The sequence below is a fragment of the Micropterus salmoides genome, unplaced genomic scaffold (genome assembly GCF_014851395.1).
Source record: "Micropterus salmoides isolate LMB-PRFRI ecotype aquatic unplaced genomic scaffold, ASM1485139v1 Ms_hic_scaffold_20, whole genome shotgun sequence".
Taxonomy (NCBI): Eukaryota; Metazoa; Chordata; class Actinopteri; order Centrarchiformes; family Centrarchidae; genus Micropterus; species Micropterus salmoides.
Window position 1 is genome coordinate 1,804,995 of NW_024041151.1, and position 20,873 is coordinate 1,825,867.

The window sequence follows — 20,873 nt, forward strand, 5'->3', positions numbered from 1 at the left end:
CAACATTTCTAAAGAATGCTTTCAGCACCTTGTTGAATCAATGCCACGTAGAATTAAGGCAGTTCTGAAGGCGAAAGGGGGTCAAACACAGTATTAGTATGGTGTTCCTAATAATCCTTTAGGTGAGTGTATATAGCAATTGTAAGTCGCTTTGGATAAAAGCGTCAGCTAAATGAATAAATGTAAATTTAGATCCTCAGAAATATTACACACTGAACCTTTAATACCCTTTTATAAAGAAATAAATTATCAGCATTTTATCCCATCCTTTTTATGAATATCTGTAAGAATCTTTAGCTTATATATTCCCATTGCATGCATTCAGGAGTGCAGCATTTTTATAACCATTACAAGCGCATATCTGCTAACATTTACAGTGTGTTGTGAACCATTTATTACATGTTAAGTGGTGGTTTATGAGCTATACAGGAGTATAATCTTATTAAAATTAAATGTGTAAATGATCTGCTTTTTCCACAGAGATACTAACAGCTCTTCCAAACACGAGAACATCATTTCCAAAAGTGATCTGTTTCGATCAGGACCTCCTGCTGTCTACCAGCTGAGACCAAAGAAAGAGAACATTGGATCTCTAAGAAGAATGACTCTCGGTGAAAGAAATGTGAACAAGATAAACAAAACCATCTTGCTTGTGGGTGAAACAGGAACAGGAAAATCTACTCTGGTCAACGCTCTGGTCAACTACGCCATGGGAGTGAAGTGGGAGGATGATGTCTGGTTTCACATCGTAGAGGACGAGAAGGAGAGACTAGAACAAGAAAGTCAGACATCAGATGTGATGGTGTACCAGATCTTTGGTTTGAAGGTGAAACTCTGCCCTACTCTCTGACCATCATCGATACTCCTGGATACGGAAACACCAGAGGGATCGAACATGATGACATCATCAGTCAGAGATTATTAGACTTGTTCCGCTCAGGAGAACTTCATGAGATTAATGCAGTGGGTCTGGTGCTGAGAGCAACTGAGAATCGACTGAGTGACCGACAGAGGTACATCTTTGATTCAGTGGTGTCTCTGTTTGGAAAAGACATGGAGAAGAACATTGTTGCTCTCATCACACACTCAGATGGAAGAAAACCTAAAATGTTCTGAAAGCTCTCGAAGCTGCAAAAATGAAATGTGCCAGAAATGAAAAGAATCAGCCTGTTTACTTCCTGTTTGATAACTGCCAGAACACAGAGAGAACACAGGGAAACAAGTCTGTTTTTGAGACTGCATGGGAAACATCAATGAGAGGAATGAATGAATTTACATACTTTCTAGAAAAATCTGGGCCTCAAAATGTGAAGACAACCGTTGACGTGTTGAAGACACGAATCAGACTGACAGCCTGCATCCAAAACCTGAAAGAGAGAGTTGAGTTCACTGAACAGAAACAGAGAGAAAACCAACAGACTCAGGAAGCTCTGAAGAAACATGAAGAAGAGATGAAGAGAAATGAAGAATTCACTGTAGAAGTTGATGAGATCTACAAAGAAAAAGAAAGGATCAAGAGGAAGGGGCTGTTGTTTAAAGGAGCTGTCTGCTGTAAAGTCTGTGAGGAGAACTGTCACTATTCATGCACACACATGGTCTCAAACACTGTGAGGTCATGAAAGATGGCCGCTGCACTTCATGTACCAGGAAGTGTCCTGTATCAGATCATGTGAAAGAAAAGTGGATCTATGTGACCAAGACAAGGAAAGTTCAGAAGACCCTGCAAGATGTGAAGGAGAAGTATGAAAGAGGTAAAGCAGGATGTGAGGAGACAACAAGCCTTTTGGTAACTTTAGAAAAGCAAATGAAAGAACTTCAGACAGAAAAAGATCAGATGTTGGAAGAGTCCTTCAAACATGTTGTCAGACTGGATCAGATCGCCCTGAATGTTGATTCACTGTCCACTCATGTCCACTTGGACTTCCTGATTGAGAAGATGAAGGAGAAAGGAGACGCAGAGAAGGTCCAGAAACTGGAGGAGATGAAGAGTCGAGAGGATGAAGGAACCAGAGCAGGACTGCGGTACATGTCTGGTTATTCGGTATAGCTGGTAAAGAATCAGTGAAATAGGTGAACAACATCATTGGTCTAAACTATATAAAAAAAGATTATTTCATCAGGGTTACTTGCTCTTTAGTTCTGGAGCTTTGTCATCTTTTAAGCCAACATAGAGGAGAAGTCCTGAAACTGTTCAGAATCATGGGAACTTTTCTATGGCAACTGCTGAAGTGTGATGTGGTTAAAAGCTCCAGAACAAGCGAGTTAGATTGTTTCTGTCAGCATCTGATATCAATTCAATTTGAATTTGCTTTATTGGCATGACTGTCAAAACAACAATGCTGCCAAATCTTAAAAGATACAAAAGAACAATTCAATTCATACAGTTCATGAAATAAATAAAATAAAATAGATGAAACAGTACGTGTGTGTGCACACCATAGGTCAGTAGTATATAGAAGTAATTTTATGTTAAGCATCAATAAATAACAAAATATTAATAATCAAAACATCAAGTATCAAATGGGACATGTAAACAAATAAACCCATTAAGTATTTAAGGTTCATGAGTTTAGTTTCCCAAGGAACCATTACTAAAATAAGAAACAATCAAAATATAATAATTTCAAAATTTTAAAGTACAATTATTTATTATATTTATCAGTCTGAGGTTCCACTGGTTGTCCTCAGTTCGTGGCATGAGGAGACATATTTGCAGCAATTATTTGACATCTGGGCATTTCTCCCAGTAAATAGGAGAGTTTCTGTGAGTCTGATTTTGAATTTGGGGTATATTTGGGAATGTTTGCAAAGTGTTTTCTCTTAATGCATTATTTTAGGAAATGAGGTTAGAAAGTGCAGTCTCTAGCTGTCCTCTCAGTCTCTACCTGTCATCTATCTCTACCTGTCCTCTGTCGCTACCTGTCCTCTGTCTCTCCCTGTCTTCTGAGTCTCTAATCTGTCCTCTGTCTCTCCCTGTCATCTGTCTCTCCCTGTCTTCTGAGTCTCTAATCTGTCCTCTGTCTCTACCTGTCCTCTGTCTCTCCCTGTGTTCTCAGTCTCTAATCTGTCCTCTGTCTCTACCTGTCATCTGTCTCTCCCTGTCTTCTGAGTCTCTAATCTGTCCTCTGTCTCTACCTGTCATCTGTCTCTCCCTGTCTTCTGAGTCTCTAATCTGTCCTCTGTCTCTACCTGTCATCTGTCTCTCCCTGTCTTCTGAGTCTCTAATCTGTCCTCTGTCTCTACCTGTGTTCTCAGTCTCTACCTGTCGTCTGTCTCTACCTGTCCTCTGTCTCTCCCTGTCTTCTGAGTCTCTAATCTGTCCTCTGTCTCTCCCTGTCCTCTGTCTCTCCCTGTCTTCTGAGTCTCTAATCTGTCCTCTGTCTCTACCTGTCCTCTGTCTCTACCTGTGTTCTCAGTCTCTACCTGTCCTCTGTCTCTACCTGTCCTCTGTCTCTACCTGTCTTCTCAGTCTCTAATCTGTCCTCTGTCTCTACCTGTCTTCTCAGTCTCTAATCTGTCCTCTGTCTCTACCTGTGTTCTCAGTCTCTACCTGTCGTCTGTCTCTACCTGTCCTATGTCTCTAGCTTTCCACTCCTCTTGTGCTAGCCAGCTCTGTCTGTGTCGACCCTTTTCTATGGCCAGGCTGTGTTCACTCAGTCTGGATGTTGTCAACATTTTTCTTAGTTTAGGACATTTTATTGTGCTCAGGTCATTTGCCAGTGTTAATTCTCTTTTTAGGGTCAGATAACAATGGAATTTACTTTGTGTTTTGGTCGTTTCTTTCCATTATTCAATATATTTTTCTTTTTGCTTGTTGATCATTTGGTTTGGTCTGCTTGAGTTGGTGTTGCTGTCTGATTCTACTGTATCATGATGCAATAAGTAGGCTATTGATGTTATGCAATATGTTGGTGGTGCAACACACAGGCTGTTGGATTGTTCAGTATGTCATTGTGTTTTGCATAGGTTAGGTGAAATGTGTCATTTGTGCAGTCTGTAGGCTATTTGGGATGTGCAGTAACTCATTGTGTAAGGGCTGTGCCACATTGTGGGAATGCAGCCATTGGAAGGAGGAGTTAATGTGCTTACTATATATGTACCTGTCTAATGTGTTGAGAGATGTTTATTTCTGTATTTTGTGTTGTCTTTGTAAAACTGCAGAATGGATAGAGTCCAAAACCAATTTCCCTTCAGGACAATAAAGTATATTTTATATTATCTTATGTGTGTGTTTTTCTTTCCGTTCAGTTTCTTTATGTGAGTTTAACGTGTGAAGGTTCCTCTAATGCTCCTCTCAGTCAGTCCAAGGCTGCTGATTCCTGCTGACTCTGATGTTGACAGTAAACTCCTCACTGACATGTAGAATAGAAATCTCCATAGAAAGCAGTTTCTCATGTTGTCAGTGTGCACAGAGGACGTTCCAGAAGAGAAGTCAGACAGAAAGCTGCTGCTGTGTTTGTGAAGAGTCCTGAAAGCTGATGTCCTCTGATGGATTTCTACGCTGCTTTCTTCCTGTGTCTTCGTGCTCTGAATGACTAGTTCAGATATTTCATGTGGAAACATGTTGATCCTTTATGTTGAGCTTTAGTTACATGAAAGCATCCTGAGTGCTGCAGCTTCCTGTGAGCTTCATGAAATCAGTTTGCTCAGAGTGTCTTCACTGGATCAGCAGCAGCTTTTGGACTCTGCTGAAGCTTCTGCTGAACTTTCTTCTGTTTCTCTTTGGGAGTTTGTGACGAGCAGCAGGTCTGACAGAGATTGGTTCCAGCTGATGTTTCATCACGTGATCAGCTCTGTTGGTGATGCTTCCTGTAGTGACCACTAGAGGGAGCCAGCTCTGCATTACTGAAGGTAACATAACATCAGCTGTGATCTGCTGGATAGAACATAAATATCATCATCATGTATTAAAAACCTTTGGCAAATAATTCTAACTGCTATTTCTAATTTCTATAATGACCCTTTGAACTTGATGAATAAAGTTGTATTTATGTCTTTGTAAATAACATCTGGCAGCTTGTTATATAGTGAGATTATGAATCCAGCATCAGGCAGGTCAGATTTCTTTCTTTCAACAAGGGGATTCAAAGTGTTTTACATGAGAAAGAGAAAGAAAAAATAATATAAATAATTAAAGACTTACTATGATTTTAAAGTAAAATTAGTTTTTACTAAACTTTTCTAACTGAAGCAGAGTCAGAGAGAAACAGAAGTTTCCAGCTTGGACTGTAAAGAATTGATTATCGATCAGCAGAATCTTCTGCTGGATTAAATGACTTGACAAACAGTTCATGTGTAAAACGGGACTGGTTGTGTTTCCAGAGTTTCCACTACAGTAACTGAACTTTGCTCTTTTATCACATTATTATTATTATTATTACTGCAGGAAGTTACTGATCAAAGCTGCACACTAACAACACTTCCTGTATGCCTTTCAGAATAAAAGCGTTTTAATGTGAAGGCAGCGGCAGACTTTACTGTGAAAAGACGACAGGAAGTGCTGACTGTAAAGTTTATCTTAAAAACATTTTCAGCTTCTTGTTGAAACGCTCTGAAACCAGAAACCTAGTAAACCTGAGTAGTATCTGTAGTAGTACTGCTAGTATTTCTATACTCAACCAGCTGCAGGTAAAGGTGAATGTTTTAATGAGAGAGGGCCGGACAGCCAATCAGAGCAGAGAGTGTTAGGTCTCCATAGTAACGGCGGATGGTTTGGTGTCGCTTCCTGTTTGTTGTTTGCAGCTGAAGGTAAAAACATCAGTCGGTAAGTTGCTGCTGATCAACAAGTTGCATGTTATTATTAATCTGCTAAAGACCGGGACCAGGACCGGGACCGGGACCAGGACTGTTCTGATCCCGTACTATAGTAAAAGTAGCGATACTGCAGTATAAAATAGCGCAGTGAAAATCTAATTGAAGTAGAAGTACACTCAGAAGTACTCTCACTAAAATGTGTTTAAAGTATCAAAGTTTTTCGGTTTTCTCCGAGTCCACAAGTCAAACTGAGCCGAACCGAGAAAGATCAGGTGGAGACTTCACAGACTCGGAGTTACAGGAAGAAGCTGTTTTTATCAGCAAAGTAAAAAATCAAGCGGCCATTATTTGAATGACGAAGATTATTTAAATGATGAAGTCGTGTTTGATGAGCCGCGGTCACGATCACGTGACAGATTAGTCAGGACTTTAACACATCCTGAAGTTTGAAACGTCAGGAGGAGTCTCTGCAGCAGGGGGGCCGAGTCCACCAGGACCCTGACAGCCCAGTCACAGGGTCTTCACAGTGGACCAGGAGAGAGAGGGCAGATTAAAGTTAGATTCATTATATTTTTAAAGAAGAAGAAGGACAGAGTGTGTTTGCAGTTAAAGTTAAATGATTCTGTTTTTACAGAACAGCAGCAAACAGTTTATTTCTGTCTGTAACTTTAGCTCTTAAAATGTGTTTTAAATGGTCCCGTTGGTATCAGACAGTTCAGCTCCTCTTCCTCAACATTTGGACCAATCAGAGGCCAGAGCTGACCCCATGTGAAACTCCAGATCTGCTTATCAGCCAGTTAAAGAGTCCAGAATCTGAGTTCTGATCAGCTGCACTGATCTCCTCCTCTGGACCTCCGGCTTCTCTCAGAGGAGTCTGAAGTCTGGACTTGATCCTCAGGGGGTTCTGAGGCTCCAGATCTACGTTCACTTCTCTCTGGTTCCTTTTCTCCATCAGTCCTGTGAATAACGAGCTCTTTGTGCCGTCAGGGATGGCGGGGACGTCGAGACACGACCGAGAGATGGCGACGAAGGCCAAGCGTCAGCTGTCGGACTGCTCGGACCCGGTGGAGAGACTCAGACTGCAGTGTCTGGCCAGAGGCTCGTCCGGGATCAAAGGTCTGGGCAGGTGAGCTGCTGCTGCCTCCTCTACCTGTTCAGCCGGCGCTGAATTCATACCACTTTGAAACACCTGGAAACACCTGGAAACACCTGGAGACTCTGTGAGGTGGAAGACCCTCCTCAGGGTTCTCAGTGAGCTGGTCTCTGCAGAGCTTCCTGCAGCTGATAGAATAAATGTGTACTAGAGGCGTCACATCCGAGGTCACAGGGCAAACAGGAAATATTCACCTGAAGTACAAATACCTCTAAAATGTATTTAAGTACTGCACTTTACCAGGATGCAGCTTCATGTTTAGAGTTCAGAGAAACTGATTAAACAAAGTTATAAAATCCTAATGCTGAACCTACAGTATACAGTATGTGTACTCTGTGTGTACTGTCAGTAACACGCAGTACAGTACAGTACTCTGTGTGTACAGTACAGTACTCTGTGTGTACTGTCAGTAACACGTAGTACAGTACAGTACTCTGTGTGTACAGTACAGTACTCTGTGTGTACAGTACAGTACTCTGTGTGTACTGTCAGTAACATGCAGTACAGTACAGTACTCTGTGTGTACAGTACAGTACTCTGTGTGTACAGTACAGTACTGCGTGTGTACTGTCAGTAACACGGAGTACAGTGTACAGTACAGTACTGTGTGTGTACTGTCAGTAACATGCAGTACAGTACAGTACTCTGTGTGTACAGTACAGTACTGTGTGTGTACAGTACAGTACTGCGTGTGTACAGTACAGTACTCTGTGTGTACTGTCAGTAACACGCAGTACAGTACAGTACTCTGTGTGTACAGTACAGTACTGTGTGTGTACTGTCAGTAACACGCAGTACAGTACAGTACTCTGTGTGTACAGTACAGTACTCTGTGTGTACAGTACAGTACTCTGTGTGTACAGTACAGTACTCTGTGTGTACAGTACTGTACTGTGTGTGTACTGTCAGTAACATGCAGTACAGTACAGTACTCTGTGTGTACAGTACAGTACTCTGTGTGTACAGTACAGTACTGTGTGTGTACTGTCAGTAACATGTACAGTACTCTGTGTGTACAGTACAGTACTCTGTGTGTACTGTCAGTAACATGTAGTACAGTACAGTACTCTGTGTGTACAGTACTGTACTCTGTGTGTACAGTACAGTACTCTGTGTGTACTGTCAGTAACATGTACTGTACTCTGTGTGTACAGTACAGTACTCTGTGTGTACTGTCAGTAACATGTAGTACAGTACAGTACTCTGTGTGTACAGTACTGTACTCTGTGTGTACAGTACAGTACTCTGTGTGTACTGTCAGTAACATGTACTGTACTCTGTGTGTACAGTACTGTACTCTGTGTGTACAGTACAGTACTCTGTGTGTACTGTCAGTAACATGTAGTACAGTACAGTACTCTGTGTGTACAGTACAGTACTCTGTGTGTACAGTACAGTACTGCGTGTGTACTGTCAGTAACACGTAGTACAGTACAGTACTCTGTGTGTACAGTACAGTACTCTGTGTGTACAGTACTCTGTGTGTACTGTACTGACAGTACAGTACTTTGTGTGTACTGTCAGTAACACGCAGTACAGTACAGTACTCTGTGTGTACAGTACTGTACTGTGTGTGTACTGTCAGTAACATGCAGTACAGTACAGTACTCTGTGTGTACAGTACAGTACTGTGTGTACAGTACAGTACTGCGTGTGTACAGTACAGTACTCTGTGTGTACAGTACAGTACTCTGCGTGTACAGTACAGTACTGCGTGTGTACAGTACTGTACTCTGCGTGTACAGTACAGTACTCTGCGTGTACAGTACAGTACTGCGTGTGTACAGTACTGTACTCTGCGTGTACAGTACAGTACTCTGCGTGTACAGTACAGTACTCTGTGTGTACAGTACTGTACTCTGTGTGTACAGTACAGTACTCTGTGTGTACTGTCAGTAACATGCAGTACAGTACAGTACTCTGTGTGCAGTACAGTACAGTACTCTGTGTGTACTGTCAGTAACACGCAGTACAGTACAGTACTGTGTGTGCAGTACAGTACAGTACTCTGTGTGTACAGTACAGTACTCTGTGTGTACAGTACTGTACTGTGTGTGTACTGTCAGTAACATGCAGTACAGTACAGTACTCTGTGTGTACAGTACAGTACTGCGTGTACAGTACAGTACTGTGTGTACAGTACAGTACTCTGTGTGTACAGTACTGTACTGTGTGTGTACTGTCAGTAACATGCAGTACAGTACAGTACTCTGTGTGTACAGTACAGTACTGCGTGTGTACAGTACTGTACTCTGTGTGTACAGTACAGTACTCTGTGTGTACTGTCAGTAACACGCAGTACAGTACAGTACTGTGTGTGCAGTACAGTACAGTACTCTGTGTGTACTGTCAGTAACACGCAGTACAGTACAGTACTGTGTGTGCAGTACAGTACAGTACTCTGTGTGTACAGTACAGTACTCTGTGTGTACAGTACTGTACTGTGTGTGTACTGTCAGTAACATGCAGTACAGTACAGTACTCTGTGTGTACAGTACAGTACTGTGTGTACAGTACAGTACTGCGTGTGTACAGTACAGTACTCTGTGTGTACAGTACTGTACTGTGTGTACTGTCAGTAACATGCAGTACAGTACAGTACTCTGTGTGTACAGTACAGTACTCTGTGTGTACAGTACAGTACTGCGTGTGTACAGTACAGTACTCTGTGTGTACTGTCAGTAACATGCAGTACAGTACAGTACTCTGTGTGTACAGTACAGTACTCTGTGTGTACAGTACTGTACTCTGTGTGTACAGTACAGTACTCTGCGTGTACAGTACTGTACTCTGTGTGTACAGTACAGTACTCTGTGTGTACTGTCAGTAACATGCAGTACAGTACAGTACTCTGTGTGTACAGTACAGTACTCTGTGTGTACTGTCAGTAACATGCAGTACAGTACAGTACTCTGTGTGTACAGTACAGTACTCTGTGTGTACAGTACAGTACTCTGTGTGTACAGTACAGTACTGCGTGTACAGTACAGTACTCTGTGTGTACAGTACAGTACTCTGTGTGTACAGTACAGTACTGCGTGTACTTGCTGAGGCTGCTGTTTCCCTGCGAGCGCTGCAGGCTCGGCACTGTGAGGGTTAACAGGCTGCAGGATGTTGTGCTCGGTTTGGTTTATTGTCACAATATTGTGTTGTTGCTGATTTGTGGTTTTGTTTGCTGATGTTGCTGCATCTACCTGCACAGATACTGTCACAGATACTACTGCTGGAGCTGGAGTACTACTGGAGTCAGTGGTTACTCTGCAAGAATCTAAAACCAAAACACGTGATGCTCTTACAGGCTGTGGTGCAGAAAACAACAGCAACATGTTGTTTACCTGTTGATGCATCAGTGATGATCACAGGAGAGAATACTGTGACGGTTCTGCTGCCTCACTCTGTGCAATCACATAACAAATAATGTTGAATCGAACTTTCCTCTGATAATACTTGTGTACTGTTACTGATATGAACGGTTGAATGCAGTTTACTCACTTGTATTGCAGTAGTTTGACAGTGTGTTATCTTCCCGGCACATCAGTGCTGTTTGTGAAGAAACAGGAAATGACCTCATGCTGCTCTGTGTTTGTCAGAACCTTCAAGATAATGGACGATGACAACAACCGCACCCTGGACCTGAAGGAGTTTCTGAAGGGTCTGAACGACTACGGGATCCTGATCGAGAAACAAGAGGCCACGGCTCTCTTTCAGATCTTCGACCGCGACGGCAGCGGGACCATCGACTTCGACGAGTTTCTCATCACTCTGAGGGTAAGTACGCGGAGCGCCCGCCGATGGGCTGAGGGTCGTTTCAGGGTTCTTTACTCCCGCCGTCCGTTGCAGCCGCAGATGTCAGCTGCCAGGAAGGAGGTGGTGATGCAGGCGTTCCGGAAGCTGGATAAGACCGGGGACGGCGTGATCACCATCGAAGACCTGCGCGGGGTTTATAACGCCAAGTACCACCCCAAGTATCAGAACGGGGAGTGGACAGAGGATCAGGTCTTCAGGACGTTCCTGGACAGCTTTGACTCTCCGTATGACAAAGATGGAAAGGTAAGAAACGCCTGGTGGGTGACGAGTTTCTGTCTCTGCAGGTCAGAAGAAACGTCGTCGCCCTCAGACATTTTCTGTGCCCTAACGAGGTTGTAATGATTGATATGTGTGTTCATGCCGGTGTTCCTCTCTGAAGGTGACCCAGGAGGAGTTTATGAATTATTACGCCGGTGTGAGCGCGTCCATCGACACAGACGTCTACTTTATAGTGATGATGAGAAATGCCTGGAAAATCTGACTTAGCGTCGTGCTGGTAAAGGAGCTCAGGGTGGTGGGAGGAGGGCGGAGAGGTTTCCACTCCCTGCTGTTTCCTATTTTAGAAAAGTAACTTCATGCAACCTGGGAACATTCTGCAGTATATTGTATGGTTTTTTAAATGCACCACAAAGAGAAGAAGACATACTCAGCATGTCAGAATGAATAATTGGGTTTAAAGAACCATACAGGATACGAACATCAGTAGGCTGGTGTCTCTCTGCCAGCAGGATGACCGGCTCTGGCTTTTTCACTGTTCTTTAATAAAACCCAAATCATGCTCTTCTGTGAACAAACAGCCTCGCTCGCTGTTTCCATCCAAATGTGAAGCTCATTTTACATTTTCTGCCAAAATATCTGTCTTTTATTTTGACTGATATTTATCAGACACACAGTTTCTGGAGGTTTAACTCAGCGACAGCTTTAGATTCACTCTTTTTCCAAATGAAGTGGTGGCTGTTTAACCTCATGTCGTCCCTGTGCAGGAGGTCTGTAGTTACATCTTTAATGTTAAAGTCTAACAATAGGAGATGTTCTGTGCTGCACCGATCCGCCTGTGTGATTTGTAATTGGTAGTTTGGTTAAATAAATTAAAGTGACTCGACTTCGTGCTCATTTGGATGGAAATCAGCTGCTGTCTGATTTATAAACTGACCTTTTCTCTGGTTCGTAGTAAAACTCTTCTGTCTCTTCATCTGGTCTGATTCTGACCGGCGTCGTGCTGCGACTCAACAGTGAAATCTGTCTTCTGATCAACAGGTGACCAAAGAGGAGTTTCTCAACTACTACAGTGGAGTCAGCGCCTCCATCGACAGCGATGTCTACTTTATTCTAATGATGAAAAACGCCTGGAAGCTCTGAATGCAATCGAAGCACATGAACTCCAAACTATCAGTAACTGTGTGGAAGGAGCCCCACGTGGCCTCAGGACGCATTAATAATTAATTACCTTTTTGTTAAGTTTATAAGATCCAGCTGTTTGTGCTTTTACAAGTTAGTCATTTCTATAAATGAATGTAGTTTAGAGAGGGGCTCTGATCATTTAGCTGATTCTCCTGATGTACACGTAAACATGATGTAATGACAACAGTTCTGTCTCTTTTATTGTACGTTGATATGCAACAGGCTTTATTTAAATAAAAAACATTGGTCGTCGTAACAGGTACAATCAGTCATTCCCATAAAGTATATACAGAATATTTAGTACAGTTGAATCTGGAGAGAAATATTACAATCAGATTTCTTCATTCTGAAATTAAAGCGTACATTCTGCATATCTACGTCAGCCTTTGCTGTAAGGAAACATGAGGTGTAGGTTGTGTTAGATATATTAAGAAGCAGCATTGTGTTTGGCGTCTCCGCAAACAATCGGGTCAGGTTGCTGCAGCAACACACCCACATCTCACCTGCAGACCGCTCAGTGTGATCCTAATGACATGTACTGGCGTTCAGGGCCGCTGGTAGGTGGAGGTGTGGGCAGAGTGCCGCGTGAGAATGAGCCTGTCCCACCTGCATGATGAACACGCACAGCAGGAGTTTTAGTTCTCTAACAGTTTAAGTGCAGATACGAGCAGCGTTCGTTTATAGACCTCACTGGTGTTTGTGTATGTTTTAGCTCCTGAAAGAATGGTGCTACATCTTTATGCAGACAGGTGACAAATTTAAAGGAAACCCTGAATGAATGAAACGTTACTGAATGCAGAACAACCAGCACTGGAACACAGACTTATATCTCTCATTCATTTTTTACATTATTAGAGAAAAGATGGGTTCTAGGGGTTCTGTAGGTAGTTCAAGTGGTCACAGAGGAGGTTCTAGTAGTCCTCTGTGTAGTTACAGGATGGTCTAGAGGCCCTTTAGGTGGTTCTAGTTGTCCTTAAGGTGGTTGTAGTTCCTGAGGAGGTTCTAGAGATCATTAAGGTGGTTCTTGTGGTCCTTTAGAGGGTTCTGGTTGTTATCACGGGGGTCCTCCATATCTTTTTGATGGTTCTCGTGGTCTGTTAGGTGGTTGTTAAGGTCACTATTCTAGAGATCCTGTAGGTGATTTTAGTGGTTTAATTTATCTGTAATTTATTCAACATAAAGCGTAGGGGTCATGAAGAGGTTCTAGGTGTCCTTTAGTTGATCTAGTGGTCACCAAGGATGTTTTGGTAGTCCTGTGTGTAGTAATAGGAAGGTCTGCAGGTCCTTTAGGTGGTTCTAGTTACCGAGGAGGTTCTAGGGATCATTAAGGTGGTTCTTGTGGTCCTTTAGAGGGTTCTAGTTGTTGTCTCAGAGGTCCTCCGTGTCATTTAGATGGTTCTTGTGGTCTGTTAGGTGGTTGTTAAGGTCATTGAGGAGGTTTTAGGAATCCTGTAGGTGGTTCTAGTGGTTATTTAGGGGGTTGTAGTTAAGATGTTATACTTGTCCTTTAGGTGCTTCTGGTCGTTCTTGAAGAGGCTGACCATCAGTTGGGGGTGGCGTGATCATTAATCAACCACCATCATTAATTCGAGGTGACAACTTTCAGAAGAATTGCGTTCATCCCTCCGGTTGAGACTTAGAGCATGTATGACATGAAGAACTGAAGCTGTTCTGGAAACTCTTGGTGGAAAAACACCTCGCCAACACTTTATCATTTGTCACCCATCTGTATGAATCCTAAGCATGCTGTAAGTTGTGAGACTACCTTCCAGGCAGCCAACAGAATCAATGTATTCACTGTGGTTTGAAACTTGGTAGACTTGCGATGGGTAATTCCCCACAGTGGACCTGACTAAAAGCTTAACAGACCATTGTAAAACATGCAGAAACACTGGTAGGATCTTCTAAGGTTCCTCCAACAACCAACTATGGACAACATCAGATGACTGTATGAGGAGGTATGTCATCATACAATATATCAATGAGATCATGTAAAATAATACTGAATATAAAGAAAATATATATAAAAAGCTACATTTCAAACCCTCTGGGTCAATAACCCAGATTCATCTAACTGCTACAAGTTACATTCGGGACTCAAGTGAAAGATAAAAGTAAAAATCTTCCACGTTTACTTGCAGAAATGAGAACAAAAGCTATTTAACAAAATTTGTGTGCGCAGACTTCACCCATTCTTTTTTAAATGTTTCTATAAGTCCCTCAACGTTATGGAAGTGCCATTTAAATGCTACCAGAGATGTTAAATGTGGTCATTTAAAATTTAAACTAAAGATGCTAAATCCTTGGATTTAAAACTTCTTAAATCCATCACATAGTTATTGAGATTTGTCAGTCTGCCACAGGGCCATGCTGCTAATAAAAATGATTTAATTAATTAATTAAAGATGTTTTCTTATTAAAGCCTTGGATTTATCTTGCGACTTGACATGAGGGGTCCTGGTCTCCAGGCTGGGAGACACTGCTTTAGAGCACTCTGAAGTGTAATTCATACAAACTTGATAAATATGCTGGTCCTATCCGTCTGTCTGTCTGTCCGTCACCGTCCGTCCTCACCCTGACCTACTTTATCTGATAGAAGCTGGACATGGTGACGTAAGGCTCAGCCTCGCGTCCTCTGCTGCGCTCAGGCTGCGGTGTGTCAGGACTCTCCCCGAGCTGGAGGGCGTTGATGGGGGACGGGCTGGTGCTCTCGAGGCTGTCCTCCCCTTCGGAGGAGCTCCTGCTCAGCAGGGCGGAGAGCTCCAGCTCCTCTGTGCTGACACTGGTGGTGCTCCGTGAGCAGTCAGAGCTCTGGGTGGAGCAGGCGTGATTCGACTGTGTACCGTCAGCAGCAGCAGCAGCAGCAGGCACCGAAGGTTCTGCTTCATCACTCGACTGCTCGTCAGTTTTTTCCGTGGGGTTGACTTTAAGGGCGCTGAACACCTCAGGTTTGAAGTTCAATAGGAGACCCTGTTTGGTGAACATAGTACGGGCAATCAGTCACTAATGTTGTATTGAAGTTGCATTTAAAGTAAACACAGAACAACACAAGTGTTTTGGGATCTGGCGCCCCGTTTAGAAAGACCATCATCTGTATATTAAAAAGCGTCCACAACATCGCTGAGGTTAAAGTTTGGTTGCTAGTAAATCCACTCAACTTCTACTTTAACATGCAAGTTTGCATTGTTGACCAAGATCATATCTTCCGGACAGAGCTGAGCTCCGAGTGTCAGGAGACAGGAGGACATTATTTATGATACAGCTGTTAGCAAGCAACCAGGAAAACGCCATGGCAAGTTAGCTTCGGGGACTCAGTTGTTTAAATGATCAATCCTGAGAACAGAATGAACAGTACTGAGAGAAACCTCTAGGACGCTGCTTTTGCTGGGAGGACAGTCTCAAAGTAAAACGACTCACTTTATTTGGCTTGCAGATCTGCACCAGTGTGTGTTTAGGATGCGGGATGTTCGGCCACACGTAGGCTCTGAAGGAGAAAAGAAATATTAACATGCGAAAGACGTCTAAATTCACTGATTGTCTTACAAGAAAGCAGAGATGTCGTACTTGTTTTTCCAGAAGAAAACAACACTGGAAGTCACCACCACAAAAGGGACGAGACACAAAATCAGGGTGTACATCTCCCGCCTGTCATCTGTCGGTGTTTGGACTGGAGAGGACAGAGTTAAAATCGTTATTCTCTAATGCCTTTTAAAGAAGCAGACTGTGCACACCCTGACTCGCTCTTACCAGCAGGAGTAAAGAAAGTGACCGGTTCACTCCACTCGCTCCAGGTACCTTGCAGATGTTTGTTAGGTATCGCTCGCACTTGGACATGATGCTCGGCGTTTCTTTGCAGGTGCTCCAAATCAATAATCACACTGTCTGATGAGACGTTTTGAATCTGTGCTCAAACAGGAAAACCAGGAAGCAATTCAGTCATTGCTGGACATTCTCAAAGGTAGAAATAATAACTGAAGCAACACAAATCACGTGACGTTACCATTTCCATGCTGCCCGCGGTCCAGATGTGCAGCTGGAAGAGTTGATTTTCTATTTTCAGGTAGTCTTCCTTGTACGGAATCCGAATGTTAATGACAGCCTGGTTAGTCTCCTGGATGAAAGTAACGTTCCACACCTGAGGACTTTTCGGTTTAACTGCAGGGACAGAGAACCAAAAGACAACAATGAGGGTGGCAGCAGCAGGTATACTGTGCTTTAATCCCTGTAGTCCGGATCATTTGATCTGGACCGAAGCAGAAAGGAACGTGGCCACAGTATGAGCAACATTAACAGATTTCTTTGGCCATGTTGTCAGCTCAGACTTGATAAGAGACTAATAAATCAAGTCACCTTTCCAGAGTTAAATCTGGACAATTTAGATGAACCGCTGACGTTTCCCCTTGTACTACACCAGGCCAAAATATCAGCACCTCACACATCATTTCTCTTCTTATGAGATCTCCCAAAATAAAACATCCTTTATTACCAAGCATCAGCCTCACACCTGTCCTGTAGGACTAGGTGTCCTTATCCCTTGATTGTACTCCTTAGTCCCGCTGCTGTGACTCAGGAGGATGGTCAGAGTGCCCCCTTTCCTCTTTTCTTTTCATCCAGAGCCAAGCTGCTTGCTTGCCTTTGGGCCTCGATGTGGCTACGAATCCTCTGCAGCCTACCTAAACCTGTTGGACCTTCACTTTCCAGCCACGTTGTTGAGCATTGTGCAAGCTGACTGTACCACTGCATCCTTGCTGGGCAATGTTAGCTCAGTAATGTAGACAAGATGGAAAGAGGAAACCGCAGCACAAGGTCTGGTCTGAGACTGGGTGAAGCGATAACAGCTGGAAGCAAAGCCTCTATGTCTGCCACCATCTTCCAATCAGCTGCCCAGTATCTGGTCTTGATTTAATGATTTTTGACCCCCCAGATCAGCTGGATGAGGGTGTAGGAAGGGCATTGACGCTTGTCCGCTGACTTTCCAGCACTGATGTAAGACACAGGCTTGAGTGAGGCTGGGCTTACAGCCCACTAGGATGTGTTTTAGTATTGCTGGTGCAGGACAGAGGGAGCATTTTAGTACCACTGACTGACATTCTTGGTAGATGTCAGGACATTGTGGGCAGCCTCAAGACAAACTCCACTGCTGGTGTATCTGTGAGAACAGCTGAATTATCATACTGATTTACCTATTTTGTTTGTGTAGACTGTAGTTTTGATCTTGCCTCCTCTCTTTAGGTGGACAGTCACATTGTAAACAACCGTATATCTCAGGTCTGTGGAGGTGACCGTGTCCCCGAAATCCTCCAAACAGATTTTCCGCTGTGACAAATTGTCCTCGTAACTGTGTAAGAGCAGAGATTTCTGTCATTATCTGAGTCTCCTCTGAATGCTGTTGATGAGTCATTTATGATCCAAGAATGAATGATTGAATGTTTTACCACACTGTCATCTTCTCTATGTCACCAGCCTCATCGTCATCATCCTCGATGCCTCCGATCAGTTTACAGGTCAGAGTGCTTCCATCCCTCATGAGGTCGGAGGTGCAGCGAATTCTGGGCTCTGATAGGAAACAGAGTCAGATCGCTCATTAGAAACACTTGAGTACAGAGATTTAGCATCACTCTCTTCTAACACTTTTACTCACAATGGACAGTTTTAAATTAAGTAACAAACTATTCATACAGTACTTTTCCTAACATGGTTAGAAAGTGTTTTAACAAAAGACACTAGAAGCAACACAATTATTTTATAGAAAAAAGTTAAACCAGATAAATAATAATATTGTCCATGAGGTATAAAAGCCAGTTTAAAAGGATGTGTAGGAGCAGCGGTGCAGATTGTGATCTATTCCACTGTTTAGGTGCCATGACAGTTAATCCGTGGTCACCTGTGGCTGCAAATGTAGACACAGGAAGGCAAGAGGAGCTTTATTAGAATCAGAAAACTGCACTCTGGAAGCAATGGTACACCAATGAAGGGCCATTCAAATTTAAATGAGGTGTTCTCCTGTCGTGGGTCCAGTTAAAAGCCAAGCAGCTGCATGTTGGACTAATTGCAAAGAGTGTAGAATATGGAGATACAATAATCCAAACTGGATTAAATAAAAGCACAAATAACTTTGTCGGGGTCAACAGCTGACAGAAATGGTTTAATTTCAGAGATAAAACCGAGGCTGAATAACCGTATGGAGAAGATATAACTGTGCATCATCTGCGTAAAAATCTGCAAACAAACGAGTGGGGCCCAGAATCGAACCTTGAGGTACACCGCAAGAAATTAAGTTACCAAATTCAGCAAAAAAAGGTTTGGGTCACTCAAAGGTAACTATTTAAATCCATGCATCAGAACCAAACATGTCTTTTTCACACATTGTTCCTTGTCCAAACCTGGCGCCTACATTACGCTCATTGCAACTCTGACTATGACTCTATGACTCTCCTATGCTGTGTGAGACTGGGGTGTGTTATTACTACTATTAGCAGTTACTGCAGAGATAAAATTGAATAGAATTGAATAAACAGCAGCCACAGAGGTCTGTGAGCTCACTTCTTTCTAAGTCCAAACCAACAGATTCTTTAATTTTCAGACTTGTAGTCTCCAACAGACGCCATCTCGTGACATCACTTGAGGACATTTATCATACTTCACACAGCTCCATTTGGAGACACTAAAATCTTTATAGTACTGTAAAACATATGCAGGAGTACTCCCCAACACCTGGTAACACCTGAAACACGCTGAGGTGGAAAATCACAGTAAAATTCACAGAGTCTCTCTTTAAGAATGTTGCAACTTCAAAACCATAACAACAACTACACATTTAGTTTTAATTTAGTTTATATTAAAGGGTTTTAAAGATTAATGTTAGAAACACTTAAATAGATAAAAACTATGTGGATTATTTTATGATTCTTATGTGTGAAAAATCAGAGTGACCCTTTACAGTAAATAAAGTCTGAAAGAAAAAAATGAATATGAATGTTTTAGCTCTGGATGGCAGACATAATCATGCTAATCATCATCTTTATTTAGAGAGCACTTTTCAAAATCCATATTATGAAGTGCTTTCAGAGGAGCAGACAGTAAAAACATGCAGGTCTTAAAACCATCAGGTTTTAAGGTAAAACAGATAAAATATGAAAACATGTTTGAGGAATTAAAAGTCTGTCCTATAAAAGTTTGTGTTAAGAAGAGACTTAAAGGAGTTCAGTCACTCAGCCGACCTGATTTCCTCAGGCAGGTTGTTTCCGAGCCTTGGGGCCCCTGACTGTAAACACTCTGTCCCCTTTAGTTTTCAGTTGCGTTGTGGCAGCAGTGGTCAGCCCCGTCTCCCCAGAGTAAGAAGGTGTTGGGCTCGATTTCTGCCTGGTGTGACATCATGAACTCCCACAGGTGAACAGGTTGACCTTTCTGCTTCCACCTTCCTCACAATCTGATACACTGCCGCTCACATGATAAGATCTCCTGCGATGTGTTTTCAAAGACCTTTATTCTGACTCTGTTTTCAGCTGACGCTTAAAAGAAAAGTAGCCGTGAAGAAATAAAAGCACAAAGAATCTGAACTGGCAACCCTCTGGCTCTGTACTAATGTGTAATAATTCCTCTCAGATATATTGTTGCATCACTAATGGCACAATGCAAAGGACCAAACGTGACATTTAATGCTCTGTTTGGATATTCTGAGAACCTCATTACGAGCTATGAAAAATATATGTATTTATTTATAAGTGTCATTTATAATAAATAATAATATTAGTGTCACTAAATTACCATGAGCAAGAAATGCCATGTTCTTGTCCTATGCATATTAAGCCTGTGCTGGAGAGTTTAAATGACCTCCTCACCCGTGTCAGTGACTCCGTCTCCGCTCTGAGCCTGAGCTGCAGCCGGCAGCAGCAGCAGCAGCACGGCGGCCCCCCAGCCAAACGCCATCACCTCACAGAGGCTCCTCACAGCTGCAGAGGTGAACTCGCTCGGTCCTCTGCAGATTCATAATGCTGCCGTCCCACCAGCTGAGAGCTTTTCTGGCAGGGAGAGAGGAAGAAGGAGTGGCGAGCGTGCAGAGGAAGGGGGGAGGGGGGGGCTGCTGGGTTGGTTGATTTGTTCACAGGATGTTCTGTAAATCAGAAAACATCTTTGTTCAGCAGACGGCAGGTTCTGTGCAGAGGAGATGACTTATTGGACAGTTAACTCCGTCAGTGCTGAATACAGAGCAGAGTAAAGGCTGATGGAGAAAAGATCCTTCACTGTAAACACACATTAACCTCAAACAACATAACACTCTTCAGATTACAGTTGGGAATCTTCTAATTAGGAGCAAATCTGTTTTCAGTCTTCAACTGTTTCTGTCACCTTTTTATGTGAACATCGACATCGACAGTGTGGGACAGTGTGGGACAGTGTGGGACAGTGTGGGACAGCGTGGGACTGTGTGAGACAGTGTGGACAGTGTGGGATTGTGTGGACAGTGTGGGACAGTGGGGGACAGTGTGGGACAGCGTGGGACTGTGTGAGACAGTGTGGACAGTGTGGGATTGTGTGGACAGTGTGGGACTGTGTGGACAGTGGGGGACAGTGTGGGACAGTGTGGGACAGTGTGGGACAGCGTGGGACTGTGTGAGACAGTGTGGACAGTGTGGACAGTGTGGGATTGTGTGGGACAGTGGGGGACAGTGTGGACAGTGGGGGACAGTGTGGACAGTGTGGGACAGTGTGGGACAGTGTGGGACTGTGTGGACAGTGTGGGACAGTGTGGGACAGT

At 43.1% G+C, this 20,873-nt stretch overlaps 2 protein-coding genes across 3 annotated transcripts; one reads left to right on the forward strand and one right to left on the reverse strand.

Annotated features, from left to right (window-relative positions):
• Window positions 1-5,509: 5,509 nt before the first annotated feature.
• On the forward strand, window positions 5,510-12,371 carry capslb (calcyphosine-like b). Of its 2 annotated transcripts, XM_038734414.1 has the most exons (6): window positions 5,510-5,764; window positions 6,742-6,880; window positions 10,498-10,675; window positions 10,748-10,957; window positions 11,094-11,210; window positions 11,972-12,095. In XM_038734414.1, the coding sequence occupies exons 2-5, from the start codon at window positions 6,744-6,746 to the stop codon at window positions 11,193-11,195; spliced, it is 627 nt and encodes a 208-aa protein (XP_038590342.1). In that variant the 5' UTR covers window positions 5,510-5,764; window positions 6,742-6,743; the 3' UTR covers window positions 11,196-11,210; window positions 11,972-12,095. The 2 variants fall into 2 exon arrangements, with proteins under 2 accessions (XP_038590342.1, XP_038590341.1); XM_038734413.1 differs by lacking the exon at window positions 11,094-11,210 and having other exon boundaries at window positions 5,531-5,764; window positions 11,972-12,371.
• Window positions 12,308-20,114, reverse strand: LOC119914859 (interleukin-7 receptor subunit alpha-like). The gene is made up of 8 exons (XM_038734402.1): window positions 19,957-20,114; window positions 17,551-17,671; window positions 17,299-17,453; window positions 16,116-16,270; window positions 15,863-16,016; window positions 15,680-15,782; window positions 15,533-15,599; window positions 12,308-15,085 (listed from the first exon to the last, which is right to left on the reverse strand). Exons 1-8 carry the CDS (start codon window positions 20,042-20,044, stop codon window positions 14,696-14,698), a joined length of 1,233 nt encoding a protein of 410 aa, XP_038590330.1. The 5' UTR covers window positions 20,045-20,114; the 3' UTR covers window positions 12,308-14,695.
• Window positions 20,115-20,873: the final 759 nt, after the last annotated feature.

Coding starts and splice junctions, on each gene's coding strand:
- LOC119914859 (XM_038734402.1), bottom strand. CDS start 20,044: ATGGCGTTTGGCTGGGGGGCCGCCGTGCTGCTGCTGCTGCTGCCGGCT. Junction 17,672..19,956: donor AGACGGAGTCACTGACACGG/GTGAGGAGGTCA, acceptor GTTTCCTATCAG/AGCCCAGAATTCGCTGCACC. Junction 15,600..15,679: donor GTTTTCTTCTGGAAAAACAA/GTACGACATCTC, acceptor TTTCTCCTTCAG/AGCCTACGTGTGGCCGAACA.
- capslb (XM_038734414.1), top strand. CDS start 6,744: ATGGCGGGGACGTCGAGACACGACCGAGAGATGGCGACGAAGGCCAAG. Junction 6,881..10,497: donor GGGATCAAAGGTCTGGGCAG/GTGAGCTGCTGC, acceptor TGTGTTTGTCAG/AACCTTCAAGATAATGGACG. Junction 10,676..10,747: donor AGTTTCTCATCACTCTGAGG/GTAAGTACGCGG, acceptor CGTCCGTTGCAG/CCGCAGATGTCAGCTGCCAG.